At 38.9% G+C, this 11,468-nt stretch overlaps 1 protein-coding gene across 1 annotated transcript; it reads right to left on the minus strand.

Annotated features, from left to right (window-relative positions):
* Nucleotides 1-8,266: 8,266 nt before the first annotated feature.
* LOC138873363 (uncharacterized) lies at nucleotides 8,267-11,468 on the minus strand. The gene is made up of 6 exons (XM_070151828.1): nucleotides 10,878-11,468; nucleotides 10,136-10,456; nucleotides 9,797-9,983; nucleotides 9,357-9,616; nucleotides 9,182-9,243; nucleotides 8,267-8,642 (listed from the first exon to the last, which is right to left on the minus strand). The coding sequence occupies exons 1-6, from the start codon at nucleotides 11,466-11,468 to the stop codon at nucleotides 8,267-8,269; spliced, it is 1,797 nt and encodes a 598-aa protein (XP_070007929.1).

The raw sequence follows: 11,468 nt of genomic DNA on the forward strand, positions 1-11,468 counted from the left end.
GTGACAACTTCACTATCTGTACAACCACTTCTAGGAAGTTGCGTTCCAGCTGGATAGTGGACTTTGTACTTCTGTCAGGACACATCAACGGACCAGGTCCTAGTTGTATTCCTCTTCTGTGATAGTTGCTAGATGGTCACTTTCTTCTTCTACGTTCCAGCTGTGTACTTGACTTGTTCTGTCAGAGAACCCTAAGGGAGTAGGCCCCTATTGTGTTCCTCTTTATCTTGATTGCGTATAGTTACTGACTTGTTCTTGTGTCGGAGAACCCTAAGGGACCAGGTCATCAGGTCCCTCTTGTGTTCCTCCCTGTGGTCGTTCATCCATTTGCTGATTTTCAGACTTCGACCAGTTCACATGAAAGGTATATCCTGTGGGTCAGGTTCTCTATCTGGTTCTTCACGACAAGTTTGTTAGATCATCAAAACATAAGAAGCATAAGGCTAAGACATTGAAAACCCATCACCGCATATCTGATAAAGAAACCGAGAAGTAATTGAAGAAGAAGTCGCAGAAGATGGTCGCACTGACAAGAATTTAAAAAGTTTAGAAAGTGCAAAATAACTAAGGCTGAAGCCTTTCCTGAATTGTGGATGGCACATGAATTGTGCGGCTGTAAAAGCTAAATTGCAGCCGCAGAGCAAATTGTGCAGCTACAGAATCTATCCACCTGCAGACTCAAGCACGGTGTAGACCGCACATGGAATTGTGTGGCCGTAGAACCCTCCGAGGGATATTTTTGTCATCGAATTTTGAGCCACTATAAATAGACGGAAATCACATTTTTCAGTCAAGTTTTGAAGTTTTCTCAGCTGTAGCCATTGTAGTTTACCATTTTAGGAAATTTGTGATCATTTTGGGACAACAAATATCATAGTTTATCATTTTAATTTTATATTATGGGTTTAATTAGTATTCTTTCTTTGTTTTCTTTATTTTCTACTATGAGTAGCTCGACATTTACTAGGGTTGTGACCCAACCCTAGTGTGTAAACCTTATGTGTATTTAATTTAATGCTTGTTTATGATTGGATGTTTGTTATTTTGCCTTGTTCATGCTTTAATTTTAGAATTAATACAAATATTGATTCATGCCTTTTTGACTTGGTCTTTACTTGAGAAAGAGAGATCTAATCTAGGAAAACTTGGCTAATAATAAATTGGGCTAGTTAAGGATTTGATTAGCCTAATTAAAGGGTTTGAACTAGAGATAGAGAAAATCCGACTTGAGCTCATATCAACTATTTACTTGATACCCATTTGGGCTTGAGAAAGCCAAATTGGGTAAAATCACTCTATAACCGAGAGGTATTGAATGAGTATCTTAGAGTTAAGAGCTATAATACACCTCGATCAATCAAACAAGTGTTAGCGTAATTAACCTATTAGGCGAACACCTAGGTGAATGTTACATCCCTAGGCTTTTTACCCATTTGAAAACAACCAAAAATAATTAGTCAATTTCTAGTTTCATATCTCTAGTCGATCATTGATAATGTAGTTTATATAAGTAATTTGCAAAACCAACGTGTTTGGAAGTGTATTTAAGTTGTTTCATCTTCACGCATCAAGTATACACTCTAACACCCATTGTTAGCTCCCCGAGGAAATAACCCCTGACTCACAGTTGGGTATTATTATTATTCCAACGATCCCTTCCACTGATTGTTGAGTATGGATTGAGAGTGGATCAGGAGCATGATGCCACCAATGAGCATGCTCCATATATATAGACTCCACCGCCCGTTTGACCTAGAGTGTACGAGTCCCATGTGCCCTTTCATTCAAGGGAGATTCCTTACCTCGATCGGTTGCCAGTATGCTGGATGTGGATGCCCTCACGAAGGATCTTGATAGCATTCAGACAACAATGTGGGATAAATCTAGACCAATGGTGTTATCAAAGAATATGCTTTTTGCTGATAAAGCGTGCCTTAGCAGGGCGGTGCGAACGCAAAACATAAAAGAGTGTCATGAGATCGAGGTTCATGAGTCATCTCCGGAAGTATATAAGGTTATTTGTCATAGATGGTTTCAAGGTTGTAGATGGATGGTGTGTGCAAGAAAGTTGAAAATAAATATGTGGATTATGGGAAAATACATTGGAACCCACACTTGTGATATGGACACATTAAGTTGGAATTATTTTAACTTGAATGTTGACTTAATTTCTATTAGTTTGTATGAGTCCACCAAACAGTAGAATACCTGGTCCTCTATGAGGTTGTACTGAGAATGCTAATAAAATAGTAAGTAAATAAGAGACGGGATTTTCACGTGGAAAAATCCTAACTCAATGGGACAAAAACCACAACCTACACTTGTAGGTGTTCAACTTCACTAACTTGTAAACACCTATTACAAGCCACTTTGTAATGACTCCATTACAAAGAATTCAACTCAACTAACTTGTGATACTCTTACCACAAGCCACTTTGTCACTCTCTAGTTACAAAGGCTTTAACTTATGACTAAACCTAGTCACAACATAAACTCAGGGAGTTTATGGATTTTACAAGAGGGTTCCTAATCATGCTTCTTGCCAAAAAACTTAGGAGATACAATAAGAACAATCACAAAGTTACAACACAACTAAGGACAATAAAATACTAGCTTTAGGAACTAGTCTGTAGTAGCGTTTAACTTTGTTCTTCAAGCTCATGAGAATTAATTTCTCTGTTTTTGCAAAAGGCTTGAATGAAAAACTAAAGTGTTCAAGTGATGTTTTGATATAAATCATTGTTGATACACCTTGATGACATCACTTGAAATGATGTAAGCACTTTAGTTGGTCAAGGAATAAGTGGCCACTGGAAACAATGTAGTGTAGGAAGAAACAGTGCATGCAGTCATGTCGCTTCTAGCTATGTCCCAATTGACTTCGTACTGCTATGAGGGAACAACAAGGGTATCATGTCCTTGTTTGGTTCTCTATCCCCTGAAGCTATAGCAATTCACATTGAGCTGGAATCCATTAACTTGCAGTGTAGCCCAAGTATGTCAGGTTCCCTATCTGGTTCTTGACAAAGTTTGTTAGATCATCAAAATATAAGTCAAAGACATTGAAAACCTATAAATTTCCCCCCTTCTTGATGATGATAAACGTAAACAGATAACGTGTATTTAGAGCAAGAAGAACCAGATAAAGTAACAGGAACTCTAGATAAAGTAACATGAACTCATAAATTCCCCCTAACTTTATGCCTTACTTTTTGAATCATGTTCCCCTGACTTTTATCTTTATCTCGATACTTTATTTATTCCCCCTTTTGACATCATTAAAAAGACACAAATAGTCAAATAGCATAAAAAAGTCCAGCCTAGCTAACTTATGCCACATATGTGCACACAACATGATAGAGAAGAGAATTTAAAATTCCAGCAATAAGACAATAAAAGAGGATAGATTTTATATAGATAAAGATTTTATATGCCTTTGCTTAAAAAGCAAAGGCAACATTGGACTGTTAAGACGACAGTAGTAGTGTTTCATTCCAACCACATCAAAAAAAGAAAACAAAACATCTGCCAGAAAAAAAAAACCTTAAAAGAACATTCCAGAAACTGGTAATTGAAGGGATACTTAAGGGCACTAGGAGTAGAGGGCTTGGATGTTGCAGCAAGTGTTTGGACAACTAGGTCTATTCGGGCATTGGCTGACTTTTGTTCATTGAGCAGTTCTGCTTTCAAGTTCTTTACTTGCGCCCTGAGATCAGCATTCTCTTTTGTCAAACGAGCTACTTCATCATTTGACGCCGGAACCCCTTGGGCTTGCTGACCTTCCAAGATAGCATTCCTAACCTTCAACCAGCGAATCTCCTCAGTTGCACTTTGAGCATTAATGAGTTGTGAGACGGTTGATGTACTTCCTACTGCCCCCCAATTCTTTTCTATGCACTCGCATTCTTCCAACATTGTCTATGAGAAAGTCTGCTTCTTAGTCCCTACTTTGCCTTGCCCCAGTGGCACCTCGAAGAACTTGAACACTCGCGTAAGTAGAAACCCATAGGGAAGGCCATGATTACCATCCTTAAAGGTTGCTACCTTTTGCATGTGTTCAATCATAATAGCAGGTAGGCTTACAAGAGTAAAGCTATCCAGTTATTCCATCAAAAACAGGTCAGACATAGAAGTCATGGACCTTCTTTCAGCACGAGGTAATAGAACTTTGTTTACCAATTCGAAAAGCAGTTGATAAACAGGGAGTAGTGCCTTTTTGTGGATCTGATCCCCTTTCTGGTTCGCATTGTCTTTTACCATGACATTTCAAAAATTATACTGACACATATCCTTCACTCTTGACACACCAACTGTAGGGACTTTAAGAATTTCCCCAAGCACTTTTACATCGAACACGATATCTACTCTGTTCACCAAAGCACAAATGTGATCGGTCTCAACAGGAAAGAGGCTAGCAAAGAAGCTTTGAACCTCATCCTCATATACCTTAGGTGCATCTATTTGGAATAGATGCGCCCATCGTTGAAACTCAACCATTTCAAGAACTTGACGCATACCAGCCATCTCAGAGATTGCTGGGTCAAACATACAACCCATCAGAACCTTTTGATACCTTAGGCATTCTGAAATGGAACTGCCTTCACTCCTCAGTCTCTTCATAAAACCAGGTTCTTGAACAGTTTCAGACTTGCATTTGCCGGACTTCCCACCACTTGATTTCTCTTTTCCTTTAGACTTGATTAACACATCCTCATCAGACATCGAGGACTCACTCACAACATCCTTAAACTTGGAACTGGGGGTTGAAACTCTTTCTACTGAAGCAGGTTGCTTCTTCTGGGACCGTCTCACCAATGAACTGGGTTCCTCTGGTGTTTCCTCTTACACTTCTACCACAGGGACTGCTTTAACACATACGGGCACATTATCTTTCACCAACCTCCTCCTTTTCTTCTTACTACTTTTTCTGCTCTTTTGAGGGGCAGAGTCATAGGCCACTTTATCTTGAAACCTGGTAGTAGGTCGCTTGGTGGAAGACTCAGGAGTGGACACCACCCTTCACTTAATTATAACGTATCAAGAGCCAGGTTGTCTAAATCCTCCTCATCATTGGACCTCATCTCAGGAGCTTGAATGTCTAGAGGTGCAACAGCAAATGTAGGAGCAGAATTGTCTTGGGAATGAGACCCTTGACCTGGGTCCTCCGAAGAGGGATCAGGTGCCTCATGTGATGGCCCAGTAGTTTTTGCTAGTGCAGCTTCCTCAACAGTCACTATGGCTCCTTCTTCCCCCACACCCTGTACCTCATTTTTCTGAGAAATTATCTCATGAAGGACACTGTCAGCAGATACCACAAAGATAGTTCCAACATTTTCTTCCTCAATCGGCATCACTGCCACCACGGAATTTGCAGTAACAATGGCGTAACCCTCTGCGACCTCATTTCTTTGACCTTGTTCTTTGATTAGTGGGAACCTCAGAAGATAGAGAGGATGTACCAACAATTTTAGGGGTTTCTGAAATGGAGAGAGATGGGGAATCTGGGTGAGGAGTGATTTCAACGGGGAGAGTAAGAGTGGTTATAAAAAACTCAGAGGGGACGGAAGACTCCATAGGATTTTCAGTTCCAGGGATGATTGAGGCAGGTATGTCGGAGTTTGTATCAGCCATTGAAAAGATAGAGTGAATGTACTCAAGGAAGTTCTAATTGAAGAGTTATGGTTTATGGAGAAAAGAAGAGGGTTTTATTAAGGATGGATAATTATGAAGAGAGATATAAGGACCGGTTCTGAAACGGTGGTTCTGCATGGAGAAGTGCAACGTTTCAGAGGGAGATGGAATGATTTGAAGTGAAGAGACGTGACAATAGGATCTAAAAAGGTGAATGACATGGTAGTTGTGTTTTGTACCTTTTTAAGACGTGTATTAAAGAATGCACATAACTACTCACCTTAGGTACAAGAACCAAGTTCTTGACCTGTTAATTGAAAGTATCAATCCAGTTCTATCGTCCATGTACTGTATTTACAGCTTCTATACTCATCATGCATGTTTACCTACAATGGTATTAATGTAAGTTAGACTTGGCCAGAAAACACGTTTAGCTAGTTTTACTTGAAGGTGATTTTCATAGCCAAAAGATAAGGAATCAGGTCCTCAATTGGGCTTTAGCATCCCCAACTTCACTCTGTTTCTTTCAAAATGTTCCCTACTTAATGCTTTGGTGAAGATATCTGCAATTTGGTCTTCTGTGCTACAGAATTTCATACAGATCCACCCTTTCTCCATATTGTCCCTCAGAAAGTGATGCCTCACATCAATATGTTTGGTTCTTTTGTGTTAAACTGGATTCTTGGCCATGTTGAGTGCACTGGTGTTGTCACATAGAAGAGGCACACTCTCAGTAAGTACCCCAAAATATTCCAGTTGCTGCTTAATCCATAGAAGTTGAGCACAACAGGATGTTGCAGCTACATATTTTGCTTCAGCTGTTGAAAGGACCACTGAATTTTGTTTCCTTGTTCCCTAGGAGATGAGACATGATCCTAGAAAGTGATCCATTCCAGAAGTGCTTTTCCTATCCACAAGATAACATGCATAGTCTGCATCAGCGTATCCATGAGATTAAAACTATCGCCTGAAGGATAATAAAGAACCAGGTCCTGTGTTCCTTTAAGGTATCTCAGAATTCTTTTGGCAGCCTTCAAATGAGATTCTTTGGGATTTGATTGAAACCTTGCACATAGCCCCACACTGAAGACAATATCTGGTATGCTGGTAGTAAGATAGAGAAGAGACCTAATGATGCCTCTATACATGGTTTGATTCACAGGAGATCCAGTTTCATCCATGTCCAGTAGAGTGGCTGTTGCGACCAAAACACTCATGCAAGTGTACGCGATCGACAAGTAATATAGTAGTAAGTAAAGTATCGTTCCCACGAGGAATTGTGATCAACTTATCGACTGATGTAGACTCAAACAATTATCAATTCAAGCTAAATTATTACAAAATATTTAAAGAACCAATTTACAACTTACTTAATAATTGCACAATAATTCAACACAAAATTACTACACCAATTTCACAATATGTTTATAACAATTTGGATAAATATATTCCCGGGTCATGGACTTGCTAGAAATTATGCTACTATTTTAGCTTAAAATGGATTTATTGAATTATCCGGGTTATTGATTATAGGGTTAATAATATTCATAAGAATCTTTCGAGTTCTTATGCATCTATTCAAGTTAAACTAATACCTATATGTCTATGGTATTAATATTAGCAAGAATGCATTTACAACTCCTATTTTTCAACCAAACAAGGCAATTAAGTATATGTCTATCTTAATTGCGAATTCTTCACCCGATGCCCGAGATTCAAAACTTGTTCTATTTGATTCTATATGCAACCAAGAATTTCCTTTTTCAAGTTTAATTCAAGATTCGTAAATAATATTTCACTGTTAGCTACGCAGTAAAATAATTAGAAGCAGAATCAAATAAACAACCCATAACAATAAATTCAAGATCTTCAATCTAAGCTTCAAATAACATAATTATCTAACATCCATGACCCAAGAATACTAGAGTTTTTAGCTACTCATAATCATACAAAAATCAACAATAAAAGTTTTAAACATAATATTAACAAGCAAATAGAAGAAAGTTTAGAAGAACTCTTTGAATCCTTGCTCCAAAATGATGTTCTTCTTCTCATTTCTTAGCTCCAAGAGGAAGCTCCTCCTTCTTCTATGGCTTTTTCTCCCTCAAAAATCTGATCTCTTTTCTCAATAATGGAGCTTTACTTTATGTAAGTTGAGTGGATCCTCTCAGATTTCCCATTTTGCCCCCAAATAATTGATTTCCCGGATTAGACTAGCGCGGGAGCGCATGACCAACGCATGACCCGCACTAGTGGGGTTTCTTTTTGTCCAAATCACTGAACTAGCACGGGAGCGCATGACCAGCGCATGACCAGCGCATGACCAGCGCTAGTGGGGTTTTCTCTTGTTAAGATGTTGCTACTCAACTTTTCGTCATTTGACTCCATTTTTCACTTGATTACCATCATAAATCCTCATTTGTTTATTGAACTCCTGTGAGATATTAAAGTCATGATTAGAGCCAATTTTTGCATTATTTGAACATTTACAATAGTAAACCATCCTTAAGTTGAGCTAAAACACAGGCTATATTAAACAATTTAGCCTATTATCAGTGGCCGTAGCAATGAGAGTATCTATCACCTTTGATGCTTCCCTGTCAAACCTCTTCAAGAGCTCCCTGATGTATTTTTGCTAACAAATGAATGTACCCTTTGAGGACTGTTTTACTGGAAGACCCAAGAAGAAGTTCAGTTTCCCCATCATGCTCATTTCAAACTCATTTCCTATGAGTTTTGCAAATTCTTCACACAGAGACTCATCAAAAATAACATGAACACTTTCCTCAACACATTGAGTTCGCTTATTGTATATCTTGTATGCTTTGCTTTGAGAAGAGTATCCCAAAAATATTCCTTCATCACTCTTGGCATTAAATTTACCAAGCTGAACCTTTCCATTATTGAAAACATAGCATTTGCACCCAAATGTTCTTAGGTGAGTCAGCTTGGGTTTCCTTCTATTCAGCAACTCATATGGGGTTTTGTTCAGGAGTGATCTGATCATGCACCTGTTCACCAAGTAGCAGGCAGTGTTGACCGCTTCAGCCTAGAAGTTCTTTGTAATTCCATTATCGATTAGCATTATTCTTGCCATCTCGTTAAGAGTTATGTTCTTCCTTTCCACTACTCCATTTTACTGGGGAGTTCTGGGAGCTGAGAAGTTGTGAGTGATGATATTTTCATTGCAAAAAGCATCAAATTTGGCATTGTCAAATTCTGTTCCATGATCTGATCTAATGCATGCGACTCTAGACTCCATCTTCAGCTAGATTTTCTTCACAAATGCCATAAACACCTCAAAGGTTTCATCTTTAGTTCTGAGAAACAGAGTCCATGTGAATCTGGAGTAGTCATCCGCTATCACGAAAATGTATCTTTTTCCTCCCCTTCTTTGCACTCTCATAGGACCACATAGGCCCATATGCAGAAGCATCGAGTGGCTTTGAGATGCTCACATCCCTTTTAGACTTAAAAGAGGACTTCATATGTTTTCCTCTAGCACATGCATCACAAACTTTTTGCAGCTTGAACTTTGTCATGGACAGACCATGGACCAGGTCCTTCTGAATTAGTTTGTTCAGAAGAGAAAAACTTGTGTGCCCCAATCTTCTGTGCCACAATTAAGCATTATCATCAATAGCTTTCAGACAACTCAGATCACCACTTTATAAGGACTCAACATCAGCAACATAGATGTTCTTGTATCTCTATGCCACAAGTACCACTTCACCGGTTACCAGATCAGTAATTGTACATATCTTGGACAAGAATTCCACCTTGTTTCCTTTATCATAGATTTGAGAGACACTTAAGAGACTGTACTTAAGGCTATTGACATAGTACATACTTTTAATAGAATGAGTGAGTGACTTCCCGACTTTTCCAACTCCAAGAATGTACCCTTTTTTCCCCTTGCCAAAGGATACACTCCCTCTTTGCAGGGCTTTAGTGAAAGAAAGTCCATGGTGTTCCCAGTCATGTGCTGTGAACACCCACTATCCATGAACCATTATTGACCGCTTCCTTTCACTGTTCCCTATACAAGAAGATCAAGAGTTAGTTTTAGGAACCCAAACAAGTTTGGGTCCCTTGTAGTAGGCAAGAGGATAAATAAAAGCTCTCTTAGTCCATGCAGGTAATATGCGTTTTTTGCAAGTGGAACCTGGTCCATCTTTTGTAGTCACTTTTTCAGCAATCACTTTATTTTTCTGAATAGATTGAACCCTGTCCTGGTAATTTTCTTTGAAGTGCCCATTGTTCCCACAGTGGGTACAAAACCAGTTATCAGGAGTAGTGACGTAATTGCTGTGAGGGTTGTAAGGAGTTTTCTCCCTTTGGAACCCTATTCCCTGTATATTTTCACCATTATTAGTGTACGTGGCAGTGATAGCTTTTGAGGGTCAGGTCCACTTTAGGGACTTTTCAAGATCATTTTTTACTCTTTCCAGTTCAGTTTGGAGGTGTTTGTTTTCTCAGTTTCAACACACATCCTAGTTCTCACAGCTTTCAACTCATTTTCAAGCCTAATGTGTTCCTCACTGGCTATCTTTTTTCTTTTTCTAGTATTTCCAAGTTTAGACTTAGTTCCTAGTCCTTCCATTGTTTCTCTTAGGTCTGCAATTTCTACCAAGAGATCATCTCTTATTTTATCAGATTCCCCTAGTTCTAAGATCAGGTCATCTTTATCCTCTACAAGATTATGATATGCATCAATCAATACATTAGCTAAAGACATAAGTTTCTTAGGAGAGTAGGATTTCAGATTTCTCCGAACATCCCTAAAATTTACCTCTTTGTCGTCATCGTCTTCATCATCATCTGACTGGGCCATCAAAGCAAAAGTTGAGTCATATTCATTTACTCACTTTCAACTTCCATCATGGAACTATCACCAGCATCAGTTTCATCTTCATACTCACTAGAGGAATCCCCGATGCCGCAAGAGCCTGTTTTATCCCATGGTCATCAGATCTCTCTCTTTTGAAGTCATTGAGAGGAACCGGGTTCCTCTTAGCTGCTTTCTTAGGGTTGTACTTGGAGAAATCTTACTTCAAAAGAGGATAGTCTTTGATGAAGTATCCAAGCTTTCCACACTTATGACAAAGATCATAGTTTTTTGGTTTGGTAGAGCTGCCCCTTTTTAGCATTTCTCCATTTCTTCTGACCATTTTTTGAAATTTTTTGGTTAAGTAAGCCATGTCATTGTCTTCCTCACTTGAGTCATTGCTATTAGCTTTGAGTACCAGGTTCTTTTCTTTCTTTGGTTCTCTTCTTTCACTGTCTATCCTCCTCTTCATCTCGTAGGTTTTCAGATTTTCAACCAGCTCTTCTATGGTCAGCTCCTGCAAGTCCTTTAACTCAGTAATAGCATTCACCTTGCTTTCCCATGGACTAGGCAGAATACTGAGGATTTTCCTCACTAGCTTGTTCCTAGGAATGGTTTCACCAAGTGAGTGTAACACATTTATGATGGAAGTGAATCTTGTGTGCATATCTTGAATAGATTCATCGTCCTTCATCCTGAAGAGTTCATACTCAGTAGTGAGCATATCGATCTTAGATTGTTTTACTTGGGTGGTTCCCTCATGAGCTGTTTGCAAAGCTTCCTGTATCTCCTTGGCATTGCCACAGGCGGAGATTCTATTGTATTCTTCAGGTCCTATTCCATATACCAGAATTTTCTTGGCACAAAAATTCTTCTCCACAACTTTTCTGTCTGCGTCGGTGTATTCATTACTGGTTTTTGGCATTGAAAATGGAAGTTCTTCCAATACCTTTATTAGAACATAAGGACCGTCACATATGGCATCCCATAACTCAGAATCATCAGCCAT

The sequence above is a fragment of the Nicotiana sylvestris genome, chromosome 7 (assembly GCF_000393655.2).
Source record: "Nicotiana sylvestris chromosome 7, ASM39365v2, whole genome shotgun sequence".
Classification (NCBI taxonomy): Eukaryota; Viridiplantae; Streptophyta; class Magnoliopsida; order Solanales; family Solanaceae; genus Nicotiana; species Nicotiana sylvestris.